We start from the raw sequence: 27,944 nt of genomic DNA, 5'->3' as shown, positions 1-27,944 counted from the left end.
AAGCCCCCTCAAAATTCAGTCAAAAATGTTTTCTAAGGCATAAAAATGCATCAACATATGTAACAAACATGTTACAATTACATTACTGCACAATACAGACGCTTCCCTACTTACGAACATTCAAGTTACGAACAACGGTACGTATGAACATTTTTGTAGTAACATAGTATTCTCTCCAGTTGTACATGTACTTATCTTTATCGAGCATATATTTTATTAAATGTTTATTTTTCAGGACAAACCAAGACAGGTTACTTATACAAGCCTTAAACATGCTTATATTAACCTTAAACATACATTCCATACAAAATATAGCACTGAAGCAACATACGAACAAATTCACCTTACGAACGACCGTCCGGAACGTATCTTGTTCGTAAATTGGGGAGCGTCTGTAAATGAGCGTTGTTCATTATGTGAAAAAAAAACAAGGAAGAGAGTAAAGAATAAAAATGATAGTCATTGAACTTTTTTGAACTGAGTCCTTATCATTTTTTCTCTCTTCATTTCATTTTCTCTCTCATAAGTTGGTTTTGCCTGACGTTTTGTAAAGCACTGATCCAAGGATATTTGCTTTTGTCGGCTTTTAACAATCCTTTGAAAATATCCAAGGCAAACATCGGGCAACTGATGAATATTTTTTTCTGGGTGATTCATATTTATGTAAAACTATCAGAACGTCTCATGGCCAAATGATGGGGGCGCTGCATAGAAGCACATCTAGCTACACATTTCGACACATAAGATAGAGGTCCATGTAAGCCAATGAGAAGCCATGAAGATGCTAGGTAATAGCTAATGGCTTAGCAGCTATGAGTATGTTGCGTTCAAGAAACTCGGACCCGTGAGTAGCAGATCATGTACTGTAATTTTGCCATTTGTATGTTGTAATTTCTTTCATAATAAGGGGAAATATATACAATAATACAAAGAGACATTTGTAAGTAGAGATACCATTGTGGGGGCGCTGTCATTCATCAGACATTTTTTTTCTATTCGTACTCTGAATTGTCTAATCAATGAGGACAAAAGGTGGCGAGGGTTTTAGAGTAATAAAGGTCCCGTAGAAGCAGTCTGGCTTGAATATTTTCTGCATGTATTAAAATTGACAAACATGACAAAGTGTGTAGTTGTGTGAACGCCATATTTCCTTGACACGTTTTCAGAAAACGGCGCTGCACACCGGACAAAAGCAAATCTTTTTGTGACATTCAAGACGCACTCAGACTTCATAAACTAAATGGATGTCACGCCTCAGCCTTGAATGATCACCTTTCATTACATTTGTTTAGCGACCAGTCACAATAATGTCAATCTTGGAGGCAATCGAACCCAACGTGTGAGATTTTTACCCACTTTATGGCTTTATCTCAGTGTCATAGTGCTTTAATCGTGTCAAATGGACATCAAGCTGTCCTCCGTGAACCCACGTTATCACGCTTAATCTTTGATCAAGTTCATGTTCACTGATCAGAGCATGGCATATAAACAGGTATTCCTTACCCCGTGTATGTGTGTGTTTGTGTGTATGTCTGTGTGTTTGGCACATGTTTGGTTGTCAGGATACGGCAGACAGATGAGGAATGGGTTTCCCAATGTTCCGGTGTTTCGGACTCAGCTTACAGTTGTGTTGTGGCATGGCGCTGCTTTCATCGTGGAATTGAGCACAAGTCAACAATCTGGAGAAAAAACAAGCAAAAATGGAGCTGGAATTTAAACCTGGTGGGTTTTTTTTGTGTTTTTTGTTTTTAACAAAAAATACCCAAATGGTATTGTTTTCACTGTAGTGATTCTGAATCGAGCTTTTTCAAGAGTACGTTTGGAATATTTGATCTGGCAGCTGCTTGTGTAAACATCACATGATGCCTGAGGATCATTTAAAATGATTTTAATGATAAGGGTCCCAGCACAATGACGCACGTGTTAATATTACTTAATTGCATCAGCTTCATACTATCAAGGAAACAAATGAGCGTGGCAATAATCAGCTTGCAATGGCCATGAATGTGCCCCAAAGTGATCCATTGAGACGAAACTAGCCTCTCTTTATTAAAGAATAGCCTCATAAAGCAACTTGTTCGTACCTCAGGGGACACTTATAGATAAAAGTGCCTATATATCAACTTGACTCAGGCTGACCACTCGCACCTTTTTTCTCCTAAGAGTAAAATAAGGGTGTCGAACCAAAACAAATGTTTCACAAAAGATATCTTTTCGGGATTTTTTCTTATTGTTTTTCTCAAATGTTAATGAAATGGATTTACTATCTATGAAATATAAAGATGGTAGTGTTAAGCGGTTTCTGGGGGTGGATAAAATAGCACCCAATGTCGCACTTGGGCATCAACCACCATGTTATCCCTGTTACGATGATGTTCCGTTAGTAAGCTAGCTGGCTACGTCCACTCCACTAAGGTGTATTTTTGTTGGACTAAGAGTAAAAGTAACACATGATCGGCAAACAAAAACCTGAATACAATCATAATCATCATTGAACGTTTCACAGACATTCCAATGTCATTGTTGGGCTGAATTAGCATTGTGCAATCATTGTACGCGGCATATTCCGTACAGCCAGGCTTAAGACAGGCGTACGCAACAATTCATCAAAGCATGCGCATCCAAATCAAAGATTTCTGAGGAGCACAATCTACTCCTGGATCTACAGTGCCAAAATTATGTTTATCAGCATACCCCTTTTCCTTCCCTGTTCGGCTAATCCTTATATCTTTGCCTAATGTCTTGTCTTTGTCTAATGCAGAAACACGCCGTCCCCCCGGTCACAATAAGTGGGCGATTACAGTATTATGATCACACATATGCATTAGATGAATCAATTATGCAAATGGCAAAATCATTTGAATAAATAAGACGTACATGTGTGTTCCGGATGAATATTTGATGTTGCTGGGTTTTCCGTAAAGTAATTAACAGCCCTTGGCTGCTTTGAATGATACTCAAATGAGCAATACTGTTGTAAAATATGACATATGATATGATGCCTCTACTGCATCGTACTGTATCTCATTGTATTGTACAGGAATACCTGGTGACGAAGTCATGTTAATGTAATACAACACTCCAATATTTATTTATTTATATTTGTGTTTAGTTGTTTATTTATTTTTGGGCGTGAAAGAGCCACACATCTCCAAAGTACTAACTACTAGACAATCCATCAAAACTATTAACAACTGACTTTGAGCTGTGCCTGGCATGACAGGAGACCCCGAGGTTGCTGCGTGACCCGGTGCGGTCGACCCAGCTCGCCCACACAGAAGCACAAATATCTGGCCAGTGTTCCCCTCCGTCTATCACCGTTTATGTGAAAGGCTCATTACCAGCAGCAGACACATCAATTGGCCGCACTCTCACTCGACACCCACTTGTCATAATAAGAGACCTTGCAGACAACCCACAGCTGAGTGCTTGGGCGCTCAGAGGTACGGCGCTGACTAAGAGCCAAGCGCAAGTTTGGTCTGCTGTTCGCATTAAGCTGAATGTTTGAGAAGCGAATTTTTTTTTTGTGATTGTTGACATTGGAGAAAATGGCTTCCTTCTGTCATCTAGTCAAAAGTAATTGCTAAGGTTTTCAAATGAATCAAGTCATTCCAACTTTATGGGTGGCCGTGTGCATTCTTCGGTCTTTGTAACAGGCACTACTAGCTCGAGTGATGTTCTAATTCGAAAACAGTCTTTTTTGTAATCTACAAAAAAGAGAACTGTGTAGAAATTATTTGAGGGGTCTCATTTATCTTCCATTTCTACAGGCGATGTGGTAGCAGCGTCTATTACTCGCGTGCTTTCATTATTGGTAGCATTTCTCGTTCCTTATCCTTGTCACCCATGAATGCTGGTGATTTACTTTACCTGGAATTAAAATTGTTCATCAAACTACAAAACGAAACGATCGAATTAATTAACCCACTGAGCCCTTACCTTGATCATCCTGTCTGGCAATTTGATGTGTTCTCAGTTCTTCTGACTTATAGAAGTCAATACTGGCGTACGTATTGAGGCTCGAACCAGCACCACTGCCCAGTGCGCCTGCGCCAATGTTGTAGGCGGCAGAGGAACGCTCTGCTCCCACTTGAGAGCTCTCCTTAACGGCCAAGTCAAGGTCAATATAGTTAAGGCCTTGTTCAGCGGGGGCTTGTGGAGGAGGCGTGTCAGACAAACCAGTCGCCTGACGGCTTTCCCACTGTGAGCGGTCCAAAGTGTGCCGGTGACCCGCCGGCTGACTGCCTTCTGGGAAGATGTTGGTATTGGAGGGTGGGTGTCGAGTGGCAGATGGGGGTGAGTTAAAGCTTTCCGAGTGGTGGCCCCGTCGAGACTGCGTGTCAGCTCGGACCAATCTGCTGCTATGCTCGGGAGACTGGAAGGTCTTCACAGGAGAAAACCTCAACCCTGTTTCCCCCCCTATGGATATAGGAGGACCTGAGTGGACGGCAGGTCTCGCTGAAAGGCCGGGGTCTGAAATGTTGTCAATGAACAGGCACTCCTGTGGGCAGGCACTCCTGTGGGCATCTCCTGCCATCTTTCCTTTGGATCGTTGTACAGATTTTCCTTCTGCTGCCAGAGGAGATGATGTGCCATGTTCAAGTCTCCCCTTGGGGACGACTGCTGGTGGACCCTGTGGGGGACTGAATGTTGACCTTAACGATGTTGGTGACTTCCCGACATCCATGCTGACATACTCAGCAGAGGTGGACAACGGCGCTGAGAAGCTGCGGGGAAGGTTACCAGCATTATCCGGAGCGAGGGGCTGGTTTGAGGGCCGCAGAGTTTCATGAATGACGGGTTGCGTCCGATCTGACCCTGCACATCCTCTAGCATTGTACTCTTCCTTAAAAACAATACTGACGTACTCACCAACGTTGTGAGTCGCCATCGGGGGCAGATTCTCCTTCACTCGAGGCAACGTGTTTGCTTTTGTAATGTCTGAAGACATGCTGAGGGGTCGGCCCCTCCGTTGTTGCTTTGGGCTCTTGCAGCTCGATCCGCGTTTTTGGAGGTGACGAGTATCCTTGGTGCATGTTCCTGCGCTCTTGTACAAACTTAACCCTTTCCCGACTGATATGGACTTGTCCTCTAGACTTTCGCTACTGGCTGAGCTTGAGGAGAAAGAAGACGAAGACATAGAGAGTTGGAAACCTTCAGTCGGGCCCACTCCCATTTTGTTTCTTTTATTGTACCCGACGCCTCCACTAATTCCAGTGCTATCATTGCCGTCCTTTTTGCACTCCTCTTTGTGTAGATCCTCCTCAAAGCGACTGTAGAGGGTATGCTGATAAGCTCGCGGCAGAGAAAAGTAGGAATTAAACATTTTTGGTTGCAGTTGGTGCTGTTCAGGGTGGGAAGGTGGTGTGCTACAGGCAGAGCGGCTACAAACGGGTGAAACGTTCATGTAGTCACTGGCAACCCGGCTCTCCATGCTTGCCCTGCCATCCCACATTCCCAGTCCATGTAATTCTGTCGAGACGCTACTATTTGGGGACATGACCATGTAGCCCTCCGAGCTGGGCTGCCGCAAGCGCTGAGGCGGGGACACACTGTTGTTTGGTGTCATGGCCATGTACTCGTCCTCTGCAGCTGTAGATGTGACTCCGGGCAGCATTGACATGTAGCCACTATCCAAAGCAGCTCGTGGATCTGCCTCTTTCTTTTTGTCAAATCTTTTTCTGTTCTCCCCTGCCACATCACCTCGCCCGCACCCCACCGACAAGCTGACGGAGCCTTCTCTCTTAGCGCCCTGTGACATTATGGCATATTCTTCAACGTCCTCTTCATCATCTTTTCGATGTTGAGCCGCTCGTTCGTGGCTGGCCAAAGGCAGGGAAGCTCTCTTACTTAGTAATCTTCGTTCTGCCTCAGAATCCCGAGTAGATGAGCGCCGAAGGATGCGCCTGCCTTTGGTGCGATGGCGGGACCCGAGGAGGCCCTCTCGCTGACCCATTACTATGTAGCTTGACGCCCCTTCTGCGTGCCCGTGATGGCCGGCCATATTGGGCATGAGCAGTGAGTGTTCACCAGGACTGGAACCGTATTCGTCAGAGGAGCCATAGTCGCTAGGTGAACCTGAAACAGAAACTCTCTGAGACACTCGGGGGTAGGAGCACACCGCCATGCCTCCCACTGCCGCGCCCACTAGACCACATTCGGAGCCATGACCAGAGCTTGAGGAGAGACTCGGAGCGGGAGAAGGAGCAGGGTTAGGCGTGTAACGTGCAAGGCTGAGGGTAATCTTTGCCGGGGTGGGGGCCCTGGTGGGCTTGGCCCTGAGCGTTGGTGTAGTTGAGCAGGATCCATTAAGACTCGGGCTGGAGCTGGCCCATGTTGACCTGGTACTTGCTCCGCTCTCCTCCGACCTGGCCCCAATGCTTGCCGTTCGAGCCCGAGGGAATCCGTTGCGTGATGTGGGTGATGTGCTGGTACTGCTACCTCCCGGGGTCTCCGTGCGGGCTCTCCTGGTAAAGCCTACCTGACTGGGTGGCAGATTCGGATGATGTCGGCGACTCGGAACGCTGATGGGGTTTGATGCGGTTCCCCCACCACATGACGTCCCCACAGATTGAGATTTGCTACGTTGACGGAACTCCTCGCTTAGCGCTTTCATGGCTTCCAGCAAGGTCTCATGCATGTTCTGAGCCACCACAGAGTCATCCACTTGCATCCAAAACTCTCCAGGTCCAGTTATGGCTGACCGACCTACTTCAATGAAGAAAAAGTTCTCAGAATGACCACATCTGCGAACATTCATCAGCTGGAGCACGACAGCGGCTACGTCAGAATTGAGCTTGACAAAGTTGACCGTCTTGTCAGTTAGGCACAGGCGGTAGATGCCTACTAAGTTTCTGGCATGCCCAAGACCTTTTGGCCACACTTTAACCTGCCACACTTCCTTGAAAGTTGGAATTGGAGACGGAGAGCTACATTCTCCGCTACTTCCATAATCTTCAGGAGATTTACCTGTAAATGAAAAGAAAGGACATGAATGAACACCAGCAGCCCTTTCCCAAAAGATGAATGGAAATAAATATAGATAATACTAAAAATAGTGGCAGGGTATTATCAAACAATTTAGGTCTTGATGCTACAAAGTCTTTTACTGAATGCTCAACAGCGGCGGTCCCCATCCAATGATCCGAAGCCTGAGACCAGGCCATACATATCTATAGGCAAATATGCGGGAGTTCATTGTACCCCGGGAAAACCAAAACATGCATGGGGAGAACATGCAAATGTCAAAAATTGACCCATTCCCTCTCAAATGTGAACCTGACCTGCACCTGCCCATTATATTTCTAAAAATTGTTTCTGGTAGATCAGGGGTGTCAAACTCGTTTTTTTTTTGCCGCGAGCCACATTATAGTTAGTCCTATCAAGGGCCGTTATGAATTTGGGGAAACCCTTAGAATGCTTCATTTCCTCCACACAGAACGCACAACAAATGAATGAATAACTGGTTTTCTAATCTAAAGTCAATAATATGACTGTTAATATGGTTTACAGACAACAATTTGAAATTTTAGTTCAGACTTTAGCAATCATCATGGCACTTGACATGCTGGCTTCGCTTTCGCGGGCCGAATAAAATAATTTGGTGGGCCAGATTTGGCCCCCGGGCCTTGACTTTGACACCTGTGTAGATGATGATTAGAAAACCTAAGTGATACAGTTAAACACCACTAAAATCATGTTAATAAACATATAGTTAAAGGACAACCGACGTCTCCGAACAAGTTGTGTCTATAATTTGTAAAATGGCTTCAAATGACTTCTACTGAGCGTATTTTACAAAGATTCCACCGCATATAGCTATATTTTACGTTTTAAGACTCGTGCTGAATATTCCGGAAGTCTTGTTTTAGAGTTGGTGACGAGTCCGTACGTGACGTCACAGAAGGAACGCCCCTGACCGAAAAAAAAAAGGAAACCTTGTAGCAGTCCTTCCATCACGTCAATGCTTGTTTGGTCTGAAAACCTCGTGTTACGCCAGAAGAGGGCGTCCAACCTCCATATAAGGAATTTATCAGCCTGTGGAAACGCACTACAGTGTCATGTCTACAAGAGGTCGCCATTTTTTGCCTCTTTTCTGGGACGCTACATTGCAGTCCAGATGCCTCAAAATGACACGGAATAAATTCTTTAATCGATTGCAAACATGTATGCTTTCCTCTTCAGAACTATTTGAATCATATTCATAACTGGATGTGTAACAAGAAAGCATACTCTCCGAATCTGAAGCCATTGTTTTGATTCTCCAGCAATGCAAGACGTCTTGGCGTGACGTCACGAACTGGGGGCGGGACTTTCTGAAAATGCCCAATTCGGAGCTCAATTTTTTGCCGATTTTAAACACTTTAAGTCATTTTTATTGGTATTTTGCATTTGAATAAAAATATCATACTGCGTGTTTTGGGTATTTTAGATGCTATAAAACGTTTTTGTGATGTCAGTTTAGGAAACAAAAAAGTGACGTCGGTTGTCCTTTGAATGAAAATGGAAATTATTTCAACAATGTGAACCTGTCTGTATATATAATCTCATAATTTTTCTGCCACACAAGAGTGACTGTTCATTTTCTTCTATAACCGCGATATGAAATCTATGTGAATAAACCACTACAAGCCACAGTATTGGTTAGTTGCAAGCAACACGCATAATTGAATAAATTCAAGCAAATCAAATAGATTCGTTCAACAAAGGCGTTTTTCATCAAGCTCCTAGACATCATTTTGAACAAAATGGGACTGTGAGCATCCATCAGTCGTTTCACAGTATTCATGCATGCTGCATACACAGTTGGGAAAGCCCGTCAGTGGGTGCACAGAGAGGGTAAAAGGAGGGGTTGTGGTACTGGGATTGCGTTTCTGCTCCCAAGCGTCGCCACATGAACGTAAACAACATGAGGAGGATACCCGCGCGTAAAAAAAAAAAACGTTTTTCTCCCCCCTTCCTGTTTTTCTTATTTCTAACATCTAGCCACGCGGAGAACGTGGATGCACGGCGATGCCGCCTCCTGCAAAAAATGTAGGTTATTAGAGGCGGACGGGCTCTCGGGGCTGTGCAGAAAAACAACAACACGGGCTGGAGCGGGAGTGCTCCGCGATAGGCTGGCGCTATATGATGCATCCCGTGGATGGTTGCTATATGCCCTCTGCGCCACGCAAAAAAAAAAAATCAGGCTGCACCTTACTTGGAGTATTAGCACATGTTCGATTCAGCTGACACCGAATCAGCTGCTGGTTTATATGAGAATCTCCAAATTGCACAAACAGCACATGCCGCATTTAAAGCGCACCAGCTCAGTTGATTGATTTATTGTTTTATATCAATAATTAGACACGTTTAATTCGATTAGAATCTAAATATGAATAACGTGGGTCATAAAGCGAAATGGAGCCCATCCAATGGCCCATGCGGGCAGTTGGGGAGCAAAAACAGCCGAGGGCAGGATGGGGCCGATGCGGGAGGGGAGACACAGACGGAGAACAACATCAACGACTCGACTTTTGCCATCTTACAATTGCACTGGCAGTCCAGCATGGCTTGGTACCACTCGTTTTGGACCTCCTCGCTTTCCGCAGCGATGGCAAAGCTCTCGCTGCGCGTGTAGAGCACGATCAGGTGCTTGTTTTTGGAATCCGCCCGCTTGTTGATGTTGAAGCACGTCTCCAGGTTGAGCACTTTCTTGGGCACGGGAGATTTGCTTCGGAATTTCTTCTCATTCTCGTAATACTCCAAGCGAGCGGGACCACGCTCCGAGGCCGTCCTCAGCACGAAGAAGCGCCGGTGCATTGATTTGTGCTTGCGGAGGTAGCCGCTTCTCTGCACGTCTTCGAAATTCTGCAACTCGGCGCCTTGGTTCTCCATGGCCCTCGCTTGACTGACAAAGCAAATGTCAAAAAACGAACAAGTCCATGCGGTCCTTGTCAATTAATCCATTGCAACTACATGCCTCCTCCTCCTCCTTCTCCTCTCCGAGTCCTCGCCGAAGTGTTCAAGCATGTGCACGGTGATTAGGATGGAGAACCGAGCCGGAGCGTGCTTCCAAGGCGCCGTCCAGCAACCGAACTGGGAGCCGAACGACGGCCACCGTGGTCCGGCCCGGTCCTGCCCGATCCAATTCCAAAATGCGAGAGGTGCACGTCAGGCGAGCGGCGGCGGCGACGACGTCCCCTCTCCTCCACCTGTCTGACTGAGGTTGCCCACAGTCTGCAGACACATAGCTCAAGTTCGCCGGATTCAGATATGACTTCCTGTCTTGGTTTTCCAAAATAAAGGTCGACTGGTTCGTTGAGTTCTTTGGCGTATGTTTTGTAGCACGAGCAAAAAAATAGCTAACAGGCTGTTTTGTTGCTAGTTTTGTAAACGCCAAAATATTTTGAAAGCAAATCATGAAATTCACTGTCAGTGAATCAAATTTAACTTCTAACTGTAAGTAAACATTATTATTATTATTATTATTATTATTATTATTATTATTATTATTATTATTATTATTAGCTAGCTATATAGCTATCTAGCTGTCTAGCGAGCTAGCTATATAGCTATGTAGCGAGCTAGCTATTGGCTGTCTATTAGCTAGCTAGCTAGCTAGCTTTTTTATCTATTTGAGTTACTTCCAGGTTGAGTGAACGCTTGTGCGTGTGGCTGCCGTTGCTCACCCACAGTAAAACGTATCCTATGACTGTAAAGTGATCATTAGAGTTTTAAAAGGCGCTTATAATTGAAATTTATTATTATTATTAAAGTCCACTTTTACATATCAACTTATTTGCCCTTCTAAAACCTTTTCAATGCCTGTACAGTATTCAATCAAATGTGTTTTTTGTTTGTTTGTTCGTTTGTTTTTTTGTATTACATGCTCTGTTTTAACCCATTTATGATGAGCGTGTTAATGTGAAAACAGATACATTTATTAAAAAAAAATCTAAATAAAATCAAAACAGAGTATCAAATAGGTTCAAAGCATATACAGTAAAGTCTCGTTATATCGATATTCAAGGGAGTCCGAAAAAATATCGATATAACCGGGACTATCGATATATCCGACCCTGTTTGCATGTAATTTTCTCCGTGCGTGCATAGAAATAGTATCGATATAACCGGGACTATCGATATATCCGATATCGATATAACGAGACTTTACTGTAATTAACAATAATATACTTAAGTATAATTAACAAGAATTAATGTGGCAGGAAACAACATTAATACATTTGAAAATTAATTTATCTGCGTTCATATGAACACACTCGACGTAATGACATGTTGAACAGTTCACAGTTAGATGAAAGGAACAATCAATACATGTCCTGGTTCAATTGTATTTGAATAATCAACTTCATCATTCAGTCCATGTCTTGACACCCTGAGGCTCTCTCCTCGGTTAGCAAATTAGCAAAAGTTGAACTTGCTTATTTTGTCAAGACAAGGCGACATCATATAACAGATTAAAATTAATCTCACTGTACATTGATGTGTTGCAGCGGATCACCTGTAAATTTTGGAACCAGCGGGTCGTGGTTGAAGGTAAACGAAAATAAAATGGTGAGTAGTTTAAGAGACACGTGTCCACTTCCACACTCCCTTTTAGTTACCCTAAAGAATATTACTACCGAAGGTGCAGCAAAATGGAATGCATTCGGGTATTTCTCAAAAGTCAAGATCAATATGTGAATTTTCAGTTCCAATTTGTTTTTCCAGTTCATAAATTCTAACCTTAATTTAACACCATCCAGTTCATTCAGTAGTTGAATCCTCTTATTTTGAAAGTAATGCGGGTTTTGGGGTGTTTTCTAGTTTGCTGTAGTTAACTTGACTAATTTCTGTCAGACTGGCACAGTTAAGCCGGTGCCAGTCAAAATTTGGGGCTGCTTCAGGACACCGGAGGTGCGCCTGGAACACGATGTACGTCTGACACGGTGGCAAAACGAGCACATATTTTTTTCCTTTTGTCCTCGACATATAAAGATGATAGACACGCGCCTGATGCTGCTATAACGGATAATAATCAGAATGTACTTTTTGTGATGGAGATTTTTAATAGTTTGCATTTGTGCCTCTGTGTAAATTGCACAAATGCAAACAATATAAAACAGTGTACCATATGACGAAAGACCATATATGGAATTATTATATCCCCAAACAAAACTGAAATTTGCATTCTGGCCATATGTCTTAAAATTAATGTTATTTGTACACTATCCCTGTTTCGATGTATTGTTCATACTATCATAGCATCATCTAGAAAAGTCAAGCATTTTCACTGAAGCCATTATTGATTTACAGAAACACAAAATGCCCCTTCAAAATGATCGGCATAATCCCCCTCATTTGGGGTGTGTCAGGTGCATCTACTGTCTTTGGCAAACCGTCTGTCAAAAGACGGTCCTATTCTTGCTATCCAAGAAGATACATATTTTATCAGTCATACCATCTGCATTTGGAATGCTGATGTTCATCCTTTTTTGCTATATGGACCAAGCAATATGCACCCATGTGTGCACATTAACAGTGTACCATCGATGAGAAATAACCACAATCTGAAATTCGAGCTGTTATCTGAAGATTCTTTTATGTCTTCCGCAAGGGTCAAAGATATGTTAACAATCAATACACACATCAAAATACATATTCCAAATTGCAGTATAACATACATTATGATCCAATGTGATTCTTGTCTTCTGGCTGGTGTTTTGGCCCCTTGGCACAAGTTACCATTTTTTTCTGGAATGTGCTGTGACATAAAAATAAAAAATCAATAATCAGCTGCTGTTGAGAAGTTGGTCGCCAGCACCCCTCAATCATGATGCACTCAGCAGACCTGAACATGATATAATCACTTTTGGTGATTTTAATGCAATGTTATTTTGTCCTTTTGTACAGAAAGCCCCGATGGGAAAAATGTAACGTATTGCTCTAAACTTTTAGCATCTAGTGCAAGAAACCCCCTCTAAGCCCGAGACCAGACATGCAGTGAGTTTGTGCAGCGTTACTAAAAATGAAGATTACACAGCGGTCAAGCTGTTTCGTGACATCGCTCCCTTCTTGAAGCACCTACACATTTTTAGACATCAAACAATCTTTGAATGATGATGCCAAGTCTATTTGAACGTGGTGCACACCTCTTTTTTCACAATACCAACGGGTGTGCATTGTTGAAAACCAAACAAAAAGAGTTACAGCACCAATCCTATCCCATCTTCTTCTGTCGATCCAGAAACTTTTGTCTTCTGTCGGGAGGAATCTCCTCCAACCCAATGCCATGATTACTTCCCCTGGGAGAGGAAATGTAGAAAGACACAAGATCAAAATTGCAAAGTGTATCAGACCACCAACTAACGTCTATTCTGTAAATCGACATCAGAATAATCTGTTCATCTATTTTAAGATTGAAAGGATATTAGTAATCTGTTTTGTGTTGTACATGATCCAAATTTAAATTAACAGTCAATATTTCATTGCGTAAATAAATGTCCAATAATTGCAAACGTTTGTCAATATCTACATTTTGAAATGTTTCTTCAACAGTTAAAGCTAATTACACAGGCAAAAAATATATAATGTCAATGTCTCTTACCCTTGGAGGTCTGGTGGAATAGGCAAGGGTTTCTTGAAATCTTCCCTTCCCACCAACCAGTACGTGTTCTCAACACCTTTTCCCTAGTGAACAACATATCACAAGGTTAAACGCGGTGTTGCCGTTTGTTGTTTTTTGGGGAAACATTCAGTTAATTTCACCCCACTTTACCTTCAATTCCGTCATCCCTCGAACTTGAATTTTGTATCCCAGCTTCAAGCTGTTCAAGATGTCTACTGTAGTCTGGTTGACATGTATTCTGTAAGCTGCACACCACACAAACCCATGGTTCATATTTACGTCGGCACAAAACTGAAAACCATTTGGTTAAAAAAAAAATCACGATTCCGTTTGACATGTGAGATTCAACCCCTAGGCGGCACCAGACTGCTAATTTATTGCTTGGTTGAGTTACTTGACAGTTCTTACTTTGAGAGAGTTTTTCATTCTTGACTTGCTCTATAGTGTCTTCAGTTAATGTCTCGTGTGAAAATTGGTGCTATAAAAATGAAAGACTTCCACCTGTGTGAAAGTTTTGTTGCTGTTTGCGGGCCTCTCAATCAAAGGCAGCTCACCTGCGACAGCTAAGTGCTGTAGGAAAGGGTTAGAACATTCATTTTGAATTGAGTTTTTGCGATAAAAATTAATATTAAAATGTTTATAAACTAATTCAGTGAGAGTATCGTATACCACCCAAAATATAGCAAATCCTATGATTGTAAAACACTTGGAATATCATTTCAGACTCATCTTAAAATATTAGCATTAAAAATAAATGCCTTTCTTAAGTTTTTATTTAGAAAAAAATGCAATTTTACAAATTTGTAAAAGGGACTTGATAGTTTAAAGGACAACAGACGTCACTTTTTTGTTTCCTAACTGACATCAGAAAAACGTTTTATAGCATCTAAAATACCCAAAACACGCAGTATGATGATCCACCAATAAAAATGACTTAAAGCGGCCAAAATCTGCAAAAAATTGAGCTGCGAATTGGGCATTTTCAGAAAGTCCCGCCCCCAGTTCGTGACGTCACGCCAAGACGTCTTGCATTGCTGGAGAATCAAAACAATGGCTTCAGATTCGGAGAATATGCTTTCTTGTTACTCATCCAGTTATGAATCTGATTCAAATAGTTCTGAAGAGGAAAGCATACATGTTTGCAATCAATTAAAGAATTTATTCCGTGCCATTTTGAGGCAACATTGGGGGGAAATGTATCACCAAAAAAAGAGGCAGAAAATGGCGACCAAGCTCCGTGTGAGGAATTAATCAGCCCGTTTCCACAGGCTGAAAAATTCCTTACATGGAGCTTGATCGCCCTCTTCTGGTTCTTTTTGTTGCAACATGACGTTTTCCATCTAAACAAGTACAGCAAAATATATTGACGTGATGGAAGGACTGCTACAATGTGTCCTTTTTTCGGTCAGGGGCGTTCCTTCAGTGACGTCACATACGGACTCGTCACCAACTCAAAAACAACACTTCCGGAATATTCAGCGCGAGTCTTAAAACGTTAAATATAGCTATATGCGGTGGAATCTTTGTAAAATACGCTCAGTAGATGTCATTTGAAGCCATTGTACAAATTATGGACGCAACTTGTCCGGAGACGTCGGTAGTCCTTTAAGAGTTTTTTGGGATGGACAGCTCTGCACCTAGCATGATGTTAAATGTCACGGGATGATCTGTGCAGGTGGCATTTTGGTTCATCTTCTTGGAAATGGCTTTTGGCCTTATTTCTGGAACATGCACCAGGCCACCAATGCATAGCATCTAATTTACAGGAAAACTTTGAATTGACCTCTAATTCCGTTTATAGTCTTAAGAGATTAGAAAGGACTCGTAACTTAAAGCCCTGTTTAGCCTCAAGAAGCATGCACACGCCTGTCCTCAGCCATGTTAGTCTTACGGGGAGGGGGAAGAAATACTCCCACACAAAAGTATGCAGAGTATGCACATTTATACTCACGCAATCCGGTGGACTCCATTCGAGATGCTGTGTTGACTGTGTCTCCAAAGAGGCAATAGCGAGGCATCGTGAGGCCCACGACTCCTGCTACGACTGGGCCTGAAAGTGCACCACAAGCTTGTTAAATAAATAAATAAATAATGTGTGAATAAAACAATGTTTAAATAATAAATAAATACATAAATAAATTAAATAAGGACAGAAACAAATATATAAACACAAAAATGCACACATAAATAAATCTCTAAATAAATAAATATGTAAATAAATAAATATGTAAATAAATAAATGTGTAACTAATAAATAAGATAAACAAATACTGTATGTAAATACACAAATGCATGAATAAATGTATGTAATGTATGTAATGTATTTCGTTTTTCTACTTTCATTCCTTTCATCACTTTGCTGCTGTGAAATGTAAATTTCTCCACTGTGAGACTAATAAAGGCATATCCAATCCAATCCAAATACAATAAGCAGAAAAATAAATAAATAAATAGAATAAGCAGACAAACAGATATATAAATACAAAAATGCATAAATAAATAAATAAATACAATAAGCAGACAAATAAATAAATAAAATAAGCAGACAAACAAATATATAAATACATGAATGCATAAATAAATAAATAAATAAATTGAAAAAAATTGACCAAAATGAACTGAATTGAACGACAACACAACCCTGACACAGACACACACACACACACGCAATAATGGCAAAAGGGCCTGTTCATGAGTGTATGTGTCCAACACCAGTTCCAATTACCAATTCTTTTATGATTAAAATATGCTTCTGGGAAAAAATGAAAGGTTGACACTCGATCACTGGATGAGCAGCAGTGACTTGCGGTGGATGCTTTGTGTTAATTGGATGACAGAAGTCTAAGTGGATCGTTCTTCACTATTCCAGGAATACGTTCCAGACGGGGATCAAGGAGGTAAAAATACTTCCTTTCCTTAGCAGCTTGTGTTACCGCATGCGTACCAATCTGCAACAAATCAACTTTTTTTTATTGTATTTTATTTTGCCACTCTTGTGCTAGACTACAGGCAATAGTTTAGTGGCACATGTATGTGCGTAATTAAGTTTTGAGGCGTTACTGGATGTGGGAAGGATTTCGGATGAGTTCTTTCTGTAAATTTTCATTGGGGGTCATGAGGAAATATTTCAAAGTAGCCCATGAGAGAAATAAAAAAATAGCATTCACTGCCTGTTTGAAGGCTTTTATCTAAATTCTCACCACGATTGCTTAGCTACACGCTTATTCCCATCCACTTTTGTGCCGTGACTTACCGGAGTGCAAGCCGATTCGGATTCTAACTCTTAACTCAGGCATGTGTCTCATTTTAAAGGTGCCGATGCAGTGGAGGATGTCAAGTGACATGTTGGCCATCTCTGCAGCATGACGGTTGCCATTCCTATTGGGGACTCCGGATGCCACCATGTAAGCATCTCCAATTGTTTCCACCTTAAGATCAACATAAAAGCCAGTCAACACTTTTTTAAATGTTTTTCCAGTGTGTTTCCACACACACCTTGTACACGTCATGCAGCCCAATGATGGCGTCAAATAGCGTGTAAAGGTCGTTCAGCAGGTCGACCACCTCGATGGGTTCGCTGAGAGCCGAAATGGTGGTAAAGCCCACAATGTCGCTAAAGTACAGCGTGACCTCGCTAAAGTGTTCAGGTTTGACGGGCTTGCCTGTCTTCAACGCCTGGGCCACAGATCTGCGAAAGAAAAAGAAATTCCCAAGACTAGCAATCAAAGCAGAGGGAACTGGAGCACCCGAGGGTTCATATGCAACCTTGGATAATCAGTATTTATGAATGGCAGGTATGTTTATCAACTCTATTGATTGTACATTCCAAAATAGAAAATGTTACCAAGAAAACATGCTCCCGACATAGCGGCCGTATCCAATATCAGTTTGTTTACATTACGAATGCTAGCATATTACGAATGCTAGCATATTACAGCTCTCAGTGCTATTTGGTTTTCTCAAAATCTGCACTTTTCCCAAATATTTATCATAATGATAAACTTTCATGAACACACGCCGTTCCAAAGGCCATGTTTGAGAATCGTGAACTGTCTGGAACCTTTTCGCCCGATGGAAATTGGGGAAAGGTCTAAACAGATTTGTGGGAGTTGGGGAAGTGCACTGTTATGGTTTTTGTACTATCTAGCGAGTATTATCATGGGGAGGGACAAGTGAGTCATATCACGGGACACACACACACGACACAACAGGAGAAGGTTGGAGTAAACATTCCCGAATATCCACTGCCTTAGTGTGTCCTGAATAAATACTGGAAACAAATGAAAGATGGCGGAGTCCCACCCCAACATACAAATGATGTGCACATGAATGAACTGGACAGATAATGACAAGGAACTAATTTAGCAGCTATAATTGAGAGGCACTGCAGCCCCCCCTTCCCTCTTAAGGATTAATTACACATGTAATTATGACACCAGTCAAAATGTGGACATTTTCTTCGAACAAACTGTGCATCAGTGGCCAATACCTCCGTGCATTGCAGGGTCATGTATAATCCGTTTTGCACAAGCTTTTGTACTATCACACTGGTGTCAAAGTTCAAGCCCGGGGGTCAAATCTCTCATTTTATTCGTCCCGCGAAAGCAAATCAAACGTGAAAGTTCATGCTGCTTGCTGAAGTCCAAACCAACATTTCAAATTGTCCCATGTAAACCACAATAACAGTCATTATTTTTGACTTCAGATTTGCAAACTAGTTATTCATTAATTTGTTGTGTGTTTTGTATGTAATGTGGAGGAGATTAACCATTCTAATGGCTTCCCAAAATTCATAACGGCCCCCGAGAGGAAACTAACTGCCTGCGGCAGAATTGAGTTTAAACCCCCCCCCCCTCGTACTATAGGATATAATTAATTATTATTTGATAAAAAGAAAAAGGAAATCTTCAAAACTTGATATGCTAGAAAACAAGTTATTAATTCAATTATACGTTTAGTGACACACATTTGCTATTGACCATTGTTAGTATTGAACATTCTCTCAGTATCTCACTTCTCACTCATGATTCTAAATAATTAAAAGGCGCTTATTTTAAAGCCGCACGGACTGCGGGCTAAATTGACCAAGAGTCTCCTTCCGTTACTCACTTGGGCAACATCTGAGCCACCAGTTGGTCCGTCTTTTGTCTCTCCACCTCCAATTCTTCCGTCCTCTCCCGGATCAGATCCTCCAAGTTAGAGGAGTACTGCTCCAACATGCGCAACATTGAGTCGATGATATTGGTCTTCTTTCCTTTGGTGATGCTTTTAAACTGTTCACGCAAAACGGAGACAAAAAATGACATGCCGACTCCGGTGACCGTATCCACCCGAATACCCGATTTTGTGTATTTTCACCTGTTTAAAAATATCGTGGAATGTAGGCCTCCTGTCGGGTTCTTCGCTCCAGGCCTGCTTGACGACCTGGATGACGTCCAGGGGGGCCTCGTCCACCGACAGGGAGGGCCGACACAAAGGAGGGGGTTCCTTGACCTTACTGATAATCTCTGCCAAAACATACAGACGACGCTGTTTTAAACAATAACATTGAGATGCACATGCAGATTGAATGTCTTGCGTTTATCGTGTGCGCTCACTAATATTGTGTGCAAATAAGGTATTGTTTTTGCTTTTTGGTCATAATGCTTATTTTCAGAATCAGTAAGCCTTTAATAGTCCCATAGTGGGGAAATTTCCTCCCCTAATTGTCGCGAGACAATGACGACAACATTCAAAAAGATCTTAACTGCCATGTCACTCACCCTTGGGTGGCATGTCCAGCATACAAAAAGGAGCAGAGCGAGAAATCACTTCCTGTGAGATGATGGAAAAACTGTAGATGTCCGCAGGAAACGTCCCCCTTCTCCTCAGAGAAAGATTGCGTAGCAGCTCAGGAGCGGTCCAGAACAGATCTTTCGGATAAAGCCAAAGCGATGACGATAAAACTAAGAGGATTCAAGTTTTCTATATAAAAAGGAAATGGAGGACCTGTTATCAACTCACCCTCGGGCTTTTCTTCCTCCATGCTGATGCTTTGGGCACTGAGAAGCTCATTGAAGCCGTAATCAGTCACTTTCAGTACAAAGCGCCCGTCCACCACACAGTTTCGAGATTTAAGGCGTCCATGTATGATTCCCCGATTGTGCAGGTACTTCATTCCCTGTTCAGATATGCCAAACGAATGGTACAACACCCTTAGAAAAGAGCACTACAAAGCACGAGTGTGTGTTTTTGCATCTCCTGTACCCTGATGAGATCCATCAGAAGAGACGACTTGAACATCCAGTCCAGACGTACGTCCTCGTTGTTCAGTAGGTCCTCTAAGCTGCCTCTGGAGCAGTGTTCAGTCACCACTCCAAAAATGCCAGAGTCGGAGAAAAGTCCCAGGAACAAATTGAGATTTTCGTGCCTCATGTCTCTGAGCTGCAAAAAAAACTATCGATGAAGCAATATCGACAGAATGCAAAGTGGTGCCACTTCCTTTAAACACTGACCTTGATGAAGACAGACTCAGTGCTGCTATTGATGCTTGAAACAGCTCCAGGTGGGCCTTTCTTCAACCAAACCCAGTCACCCTGATATTTACAGAGAAAAACACTGACTCAAAACAAAAATCATTGACAAAACCACAGCTTCAAACAGAACTCATGCCCCCAACTCACCTCAAATACAGCAACATTGGAACTGTCTGGTGTAGAAGCCAAATAACTGCGACCAGACACGGAGTGGTGAGGCGTCTTCATGTCCAGCTGACTTCTCATGATGCTTTCATCGTTCAGCTTCTGCTTTCAACAATGTAGCAAAAAAGTAAATTGTTTTGTTTACATCAACAAAGTAGCAGTACGTCTAAAATCGTACACCAATGCTAAAATTTCAGGTCTGATTCAACCGGACATGAGGCCATCAGAATCTGACAGCTTAGGCTTTGCGGTTTTTCTCTGCATGCCGTTCCCTTTGCCCAAATTGTCCAATGACGATGGACTCATGTCTGTCTAAACTAGAACGGAAACAATGTAGAAAACACACAAAAGAGGCAACCTAAAATAATTTTGCATTTTGAATAAGCAACTGCCCTCCAATCCAACACGCAAAGAAAAAACAAAAAAAGCACATTGTCACTGCACAGTTCGGGGCACTTCAAAACTGAACCAAGTTCAATTGAAAGGCAAAAAAACAAAATAATGGCTGACAAAAATGGACCCTGCACTGTGACACAAGGAGTGCAGACAACACAGTGAGTGCTGACCCTTTTGCTGATTTGAGTGTTAATGAAGACCAGGTCATCCAGAGTCAGTAGTACTTTGGCAGATCTGCCCCCGTCTCCAAAGGTGAATCCCACTCTGCCACTCCTCCTGGAATGAAAAGAACTACAAATGAAATTTTACCGTCACACAAGCATTGGATTGGTTGGAATGTACCACTGTACGTACGTGAAATGAATGAAGATATTGATAGCACCAGCAATCACCATAGCGAGGAGAAGGAAAACGAAGATAGTGGTCGGCTCCATTCCTGTAAGGAGAAAAAGTGGTTGACGATGCTGGAATGCAAGTTTCATTCGACGCCCCCGCAACATCACTCACCTCCACTGCAGGCGAAATAAGGGCTAAACCAACAACTGGAATCCGTGTACGGGGTGCTGCCAGCAAAATGTATAGATCGCCCGAGATATTTCAACCCTCCGATCCTGCCGTCTGTGTGTGCGGCCTCCAGCGCATGAGTGGAGTACAGAGAGTTTCCCATCCCGCTGTAATCCAGCACCACATAGCGAGCCTGCATGCCTTCGCCGTCCCTGCCGGCCCTCAAATGTTGATTGAAGCCTTCAAATTCGAAGCCCCCCTTATTGCTGCTGAGGGCCTCACCGGTTACCCATCTGCCGCTATCGGCGCGAGCCTGCTCCGTTGCCATCGCGATGTAATACATCATGTTGTAGATGGCGCCGAAGAACGGAGAAACCTAGAAAGGGAGCCAGATGGTGATCATGCGCTACCTTGAATGTCTGGCGTGATGCGAGCAGATGGTCTCACGTGCTCCGCTGCAGTGCTGCTGCGGATTTCGTATCTGTCCTTCGCGTCTTTGAAGGCCTGATAAAAATTGCGGTCTCCAGAGTCCATGGTGATGGTGAGAACTCCGTCATAGGCTTTCCTCAGCTTGGTGTCATTGCCGAGGGTGTAGTAGAAAGCATCTTTGTACGGAAGTGAGTAGAGCAGCGTGTCGTAGGGGATGAAAATGTAGCCGCGGTCGATCATTCGCATCGCTAATGCGGATATCAATAGGTCATACTGGGATCGTCCGCCGATCAGGACCGAAGGCATGCACATAATGATCACTGTGAAGAGGAAATTGGTTCATTAGCTACTCAAAGGCGTTGAGGATTGATGGATTAATTTTTACCTCTAACCCGGTCCGTTTCCCGGATTTTTGTCAAAGCCTTCCTCGGCCCGTCCTTGCCCTCCTCCATGGTCACCACGGGGTTGACGGGCAAGCCCAAAGCCCTCAGAGATGAAGCCAGCTCATATCCAGTGGCCTCCCAGATGTCGCTCTCCTCCGAGATGATGGCCACATGGGCCCAGCGGAAGTAGCGTAGCACCGTGAAAAGGACACGCGAAGACAACGGCTGTGGGCGCAGGAACGTGGGATACATCCCTCCTTCGCCCATGTTTGGCTCCAGGCAACTCCAGGAGAGTATTCCAATGTCCCACTCCTTAGCGTAGAGAGCAGCGGCAGAGCAGTACCCCGGGTTGGCCGGTCCCAGGAAGGCGGCGCCGTATCCTTCTAGCTCGGCGAAGCGAGCTATGGCACGAGATGACTTGCAGTCCTCGTTGATCAGCGTGTAGTCGTACCAATAGCCTTTGTTAAGGTGGGGGTCCTTGTTAATGCGTGCGATGGCCAGGCGGGCCGCCGTGTCCGGCAGGGATTTGGAGTAAAAGGGGTCACAAGTCCAGGGTCCAACCAGGGCTACCTTGAATGTGGTTGCCCAGGCTTGACAAGGGAGGGTTGAGATGAGTAAGGGCATGAGGAGCCAACTTGCCCAACAGCTTTTCAAACGCTGCAGTGGGAAACATGGCAACTGCAGTTTTAACGACGAGGAAAGGGAGAGACTATGAGCTACATCACTGTTTGTCAACATGTGTCTTTTCCTCCTCGGTTTGAATGAGTTATGCTGCCATCGGGGGTGGTAGGAGAGATTGTGCAGGAAGCGAGGGTCTCTGTGACTGGCCATTTCTTTCCACAACTTTGATGGTGTCCTCCTGGAAAGATGGTGAGCGTGACTAAGGGTATGGGGTAGCAAGTGGTGGGAGGCCGTCACTTGGCACTCGGTGGCCTAAGATGGACAGATGTCAACAAAACTCCGAGCCATCACTGCCTATGGGAAACAGGAACAATATGCGGAGAGAGTTGAACATGGACACGTGTTGTTACAAAGATGAAGACATTCAACCATGTGTTACCTCTGGCCCATTGATAACCAGCCAATTTAACTCAGTCACTGCCATTGCCGAATTTATTTGGGAATTGAAAGGCATGACGTGGAGAACCATTCCCGATTTTTTTGTGGGGTTTTGGTTTTTCTTGTTGAGGTTCCGGATCAAGCTCCAGTCAGACCTCTGGCAATATTTTCCCTCCCATGAGGGGGCAGCATTTCCCTTTTGTACAGCCGCCCCCACTTTCACTGCAGATAACTCTAGAGCCAAATAAGACATAAACATTTTTTTCTGATGAAAGAAGAGAGTCTAACCCAAGGTTTCTTACGCTGCATCAATGGAGTGAACACATATTTGCTCATTGACTAACAGTGAATGAGTTAGAGTAGACGTGCAAAAATGTGTCCACTCCAGTGCCAGGGTTTTTGTCCTTGTCAGTCAAATTCCACGACCCACAAAATATTGAGTTTTTGGAGTACATAAACATTGAATATAGCGTTAGAAAAAGTAGACTCTCTTCTTTGATCAGAACAAAGAGATCATTCCTAAATTATATGGGTATGGAGTTATATGAGCTTGAAATGAGGGCGGCTGTCTAAAATACAATGCAATACATGCAGGTTGATTTATATAGGACTTTAACAACAGCTGAAACTAGAACAAAGCACTAACATGGAAACGGGGCAATGCTGCTCCCTTGTTGAAGGGGAAAAATATTGCCAGCGGTCTGGCCAGTGTTGGCACCCCAGAAAGAAAAACCAAAACCCGAACAAATTCGGGAATGGCACTCTGTCATATTTTCAATTGCCAAATAAATTCGGCAATAGCAGTGAATGAGTTAAAGGACAACCGACGCCTTTGGACAAGTTATGTCCATAATTTGTAAAATCACTTCAAATGACTTCTACTGAGCGTATTTTACAAAGATTCCACCGCATATAGCTATATTTGACGATTTAAGACTCCGCGCTGAATATTCAAGAAGTCTTGTTTTTGAGTTGGTGACGATTCCTGACGTCACGTCGCATCAGGAACACCCCTGACCGAGAAAGCGACGCACAATGCATTTTGGGGACTTTGTTTGGTCTGAAAACTTCATGTTGATCCATGTCGATGGCGAAATTAGAAGGAAAACACATAAATAACGCAGTGGTCAATCGTTGTGTGTTAAATCAAGACCATGATTCGATTCTAGTTGACACAAATTCCCAGCAGACAAATCAGCCCATTTCCAATGGAGCTTGGGCGCCATCTTGTGCATTTTCTGGGACACTACACATCAGTCCTGATGGCTCGAATTGATCTGGAAGGACTTATTTAATCGATTGCAAAGAACTATTTGAATCATATTCGTAACTGGATGAGTAACAAGAAATCATCTTCTCCGAATCTGAAGCCATTGTTTTGAATCTGGAGCAAGGCAAGACGTCTTGGTGTGACGTCACGAACAAGGGGGCAGGACACTTCTGAAACTGAAACTTTCTCAGATCATTTTGAAGTAGTTTTGGGAGACTTTAAGTCATTTTTATTGGTGTTTTTCATTTGACTAAAAATATCATCCTGTGCGTTTTGGGTATTTTCGATGCTATAAAACGCTTTTCTGATGTCAGTTAGGAAACAAAAAAATGGTGTCGGTTGTCCTTTAAGGAAAAATTGCCTTGGTTACTTTTACATTAGCTAATACGAACTACCCCTTGAACATACAGAGTTGGTATTTTCCGCCCCTGCCTACTAGGCCAGTTGTGGACCAAGTACGGCCCACTGAAAGCCTTTGACAAGAATGCAATCGTGACAACAGTTCTCTCAGTGGGAAGAACATTTTTATTTCCTGCATCGATGTGAGAGGAGGGTCAAGAAGATTTGGTAAAATTAATTGTATAACCTTAACGAGGCTGTTTGATTGATAAATGGGCTGAGTGGCTTTTGTAAGAAATCCGACTGACACATCATGGCAAGTCTGGTTGACTCTCGTGAATCATGAGACAATCAGTTGAAGATTTGCTTAAATATTTGATTCAGCCCTGAGGTGGAAATTATTTCAGTTCATGTTCAATTATTAAGAACCAGTACTTCACCATGCATGCCCACTACAGAGAATAATTCCACAAGGGGGTGCAAACTCCCCATATAAATGTCTTTGATTGACAGGTCATGACTTGACACATGACAAAGTATTTCAACTAGCATTTTTAGCAGTTGTTGTGTGTGTATCTGGGGTGTGCCATATTATGTGGTAAGGCTTTAACTTAGATACTTCTACTGTCCCTAATGTAGAGTCATGCCGAGTTTGTATTTATCGTTATTTATTCAGCTTGAGGGAGGTAGTTGGAGGCAGTTGTTGAGAGAACTTTGCCCCAAACAGAACACAATTTCAAACCAACATCCACTTCTGTACGTGAGAGCGTACTGTCTCTCAAGTGATGGTCCTGATTCAGAATTACTTGGATGTGATTAGCAAGCCTATTAGTGCTGCTGCGACTATGCGGGAAATCTGTCTTTAATGTCTACTTGCTCTCGCATTTTCCCATTCCAAAGATTCTGTCGATCAATAAAAGACAAAAATGATGTTCATAAAAGCAATAGTAACAAATATTGTTTTGACGTTGTACTTAAGAGGATCTTTTTTTTTCCAGTCATAGTGATAATGACATTGTTTCAATGGGCAAGTTCAGTAGAAATGAAAATGGCTTACTTGGATTGGTTCGATCCATGTCAATGTTGCATGCCATCCAAATTCCAGAGTGATTCCAACGGTTGTGAAAAATGTCGTAAGTCATCCAAGAGAAAAAACAATCCTCAGCTTCCTTCAAGTTTAAATTCTTGTTTTAAAATTCCTTATAGCTGTTTAATGAATCTTGTAGCGTCCCTGCCTTGGACTGGGGATGCTCCCCAAACCTCAGGTGATGCATGAGAACAAAAAGTTAAACATTGAATCCATATTTAAAAAATGAGGAAAGTCAAGGGGGCTTTGGGGGGTCGACTGTGAGGATAATGTAACGGGTAAAATGAAATGGAAAGGACCAGTGAGGACATTCAAGCTGCGACTTCTCAGCCTCCTTTAGCTTTTAATCCATCCTAGTGTGGGGAGAGTGAGGTTGGGGGGGGGGGACCCAAGGAGATGAGGTGAAAGTTGGGATGTGTACTCTTAAGTCTGCTGTGGCTCTTCTGTCCAAGTGACAGCAGCTGGAAATGAACCCCCAACCGCTTCCATTCTTATAAGAGTAAAACAACAGCGTTTGAGGACATTTAATATTGCATCTCTGATTCTCCTCCAATGTGACTGCACGTGCAATGATGTGTTTGCTCTGACTTGAACACTGATAGCTGCCTCGCTGCGGTAATCAGATTAGTCAAGTGAGGCTGTGCTAAACTCATCTTGCCGCCTTCAAGCCTCTTAGTGGCATGGCTAACGGCACTGATGGCGAGCCTCCCCGAGTAAAGTCGGCCATGATCGACAAAGAAGCAGATTGAGGCAGCAATGGCCGCTGAATTTAACATTAACTCTTCACTTTGGGAGAAATGGATGCCCTTCAGGGTGTCGTATTCTGAAAGTTGCTTGGATACACAGCATTGTTTTACGTTGTCAATTTGAAAAGAACATCCCTCCAGGAATTCCTTATTCCCTCTGAGGAAGCATCTTGCCACCTGGAATAAATCAAACCTTGTAAGGAGGAGCCAAGGTGGGGCTGAGACATTTGCCTCCTCATTGACCTGACTTAGGTGCTCAAGTCAATTAACATGGACTCCACCACGGTGGCATCACGGGTCCTTCCAGGATCACACAAAATTCGTGTGGGTGTTCTTTAACAGTTTGAAGTAAGGGAGAAATTGAGAGTTAAACACGATCTGTTAAGTTATCAGAAGATAAAAGCAGAAAGGCATCATCTGCACATTCTGCTGTGGTAACATCAGTATTGCGAGGCACAAGTTATGCATCAAAGTAAAAGTAATATTGTGCATTATCTTGTGCTATGTTTCGATTTCCATACTTGTTCGTGTTTGTGATTTGAATTGGGACAAACCATGAATACAAACTTTGAAGAAAAAAAAAAAAACTGTCATGAATACGAGGGTGCCTTCCACCATCATCTTCTGTCGAAATTCCGTCGAAATTCCGGGCCGACTTTGTCGTCCTCTAGTGGCTGAGGGGGTAAACATGTTAGCAACACATGGACTGAAAACACGAGTTAACAAATTAAAATACTAAAAAATCATTAGCGATGCAATTGAGTTTTCCAGATTAGGTGAGTTTTTGTGTTTTTATGTATTTATTCATTGATTTATTTTTGCTTCTGATTCCGAATCTGCCCTCTTGTTTTTAAATTGTACATTGGTTTTTATTACTCATTCACTGCCATTTTCAAATTTATTCGGGAATTGAAAAGCATGACGTGAATTCCCGAATTTGTTGGGGGGGACAATAATTATATTTAGGCCCATCTGGCTGCTGCTGCTGCTCACCCGCAGAAAAAAACTTATCCTGTGATTTTAAAGTGTCCTTGAGAGTATTGAAAAGCACTTATGAATGAAATGAATTATTATTATTATTATTTTTATTATTATTATTATTATTATTATTATTATTATTATTATTATTATTATTATTATTATTATTATTTATTATTATTATTATTATTATTATTATTATTATTATTAATGTTAATGAAATAAGGTTCAGAAATGGGTGGAATTAATGTTTTAAGTACATGACATTGAACCGAGATGACTGGGCTGCTCTTGTTTGCAGTGCATTATTCTTCACCTTTCACCCAAAAGGCTTCTTAATTTTTTGGGGGTGTGGATTTTTCACACAGATGACTAAAACTCTACATTGATATCCCCAAGAATTGAGCAGAAAGGACAAATTTGACATGTGTTAAGAATAGGTTCTCCATTTTTAAGTATTATCA

The 27,944-nt window shown here is 42.6% G+C and overlaps 3 protein-coding genes across 4 annotated transcripts in view; 1 reads left to right on the top strand and 2 right to left on the bottom strand.

Annotated features, from left to right (window-relative positions):
• Positions 1-1,540: 1,540 nt before the first annotated feature.
• LOC148886389 (insulin receptor substrate 1-B) lies at positions 1,541-10,205 on the bottom strand. Its single transcript, XM_089016817.1, has 3 exons — positions 9,528-10,205; positions 3,940-6,969; positions 1,541-1,679 (listed from the first exon to the last, which is right to left on the bottom strand). Exons 1-3 carry the CDS (start codon positions 9,874-9,876, stop codon positions 1,672-1,674), a joined length of 3,387 nt encoding a protein of 1,128 aa, XP_088872943.1. The 5' UTR covers positions 9,877-10,205; the 3' UTR covers positions 1,541-1,671.
• The window catches only part of hsd20b2 (hydroxysteroid (20-beta) dehydrogenase 2), a 37,446-nt gene continuing 11,099 nt past the window's right edge, over positions 1,598-27,944 (top strand). Inside the window, exons 1-4 of the mRNA XM_089016825.1 lie at positions 1,598-1,722; positions 11,496-11,556; positions 16,479-16,506; positions 16,922-17,013. Coding sequence (XP_088872951.1) covers positions 17,004-17,013 — 10 coding nt within the window. The 5' untranslated portion in view covers positions 1,598-1,722; positions 11,496-11,556; positions 16,479-16,506; positions 16,922-17,003. The remainder of the gene's footprint in view (positions 1,723-11,495; positions 11,557-16,478; positions 16,507-16,921; positions 17,014-27,944) is intronic.
• gucy2d (guanylate cyclase 2D, retinal) lies at positions 11,566-26,282 on the bottom strand. 2 transcript variants are annotated; one of them, XM_089016815.1, is made up of 19 exons: positions 25,727-26,282; positions 22,004-22,976; positions 21,637-21,938; positions 21,193-21,565; positions 21,040-21,121; positions 20,856-20,961; positions 20,272-20,391; positions 20,104-20,184; positions 19,856-20,032; positions 19,613-19,769; positions 19,372-19,521; positions 18,968-19,116; positions 18,719-18,882; positions 17,105-17,297; positions 16,863-17,037; positions 15,561-15,659; positions 13,760-13,854; positions 13,589-13,671; positions 11,566-13,286 (listed from the first exon to the last, which is right to left on the bottom strand). In XM_089016815.1, exons 2-19 carry the CDS (start codon positions 22,830-22,832, stop codon positions 13,202-13,204), a joined length of 3,420 nt encoding a protein of 1,139 aa, XP_088872941.1. In that variant the 5' UTR covers positions 22,833-22,976; positions 25,727-26,282; the 3' UTR covers positions 11,566-13,201. The 2 variants fall into 2 exon arrangements, with proteins under 2 accessions (XP_088872941.1, XP_088872942.1); XM_089016816.1 differs by having other exon boundaries at positions 20,856-20,958.

The sequence above is a fragment of the Hippocampus bargibanti genome, linkage group LG16 (genome assembly GCF_051943395.1).
Source record: "Hippocampus bargibanti isolate YZ-2025 linkage group LG16, ASM5194339v1, whole genome shotgun sequence".
Lineage (NCBI taxonomy): Eukaryota > Metazoa > Chordata > Actinopteri > Syngnathiformes > Syngnathidae > Hippocampus > Hippocampus bargibanti.
Note: the sequence above shows the minus strand (reverse complement) of the source record. Positions and strands in the feature narration are given on the sequence as shown.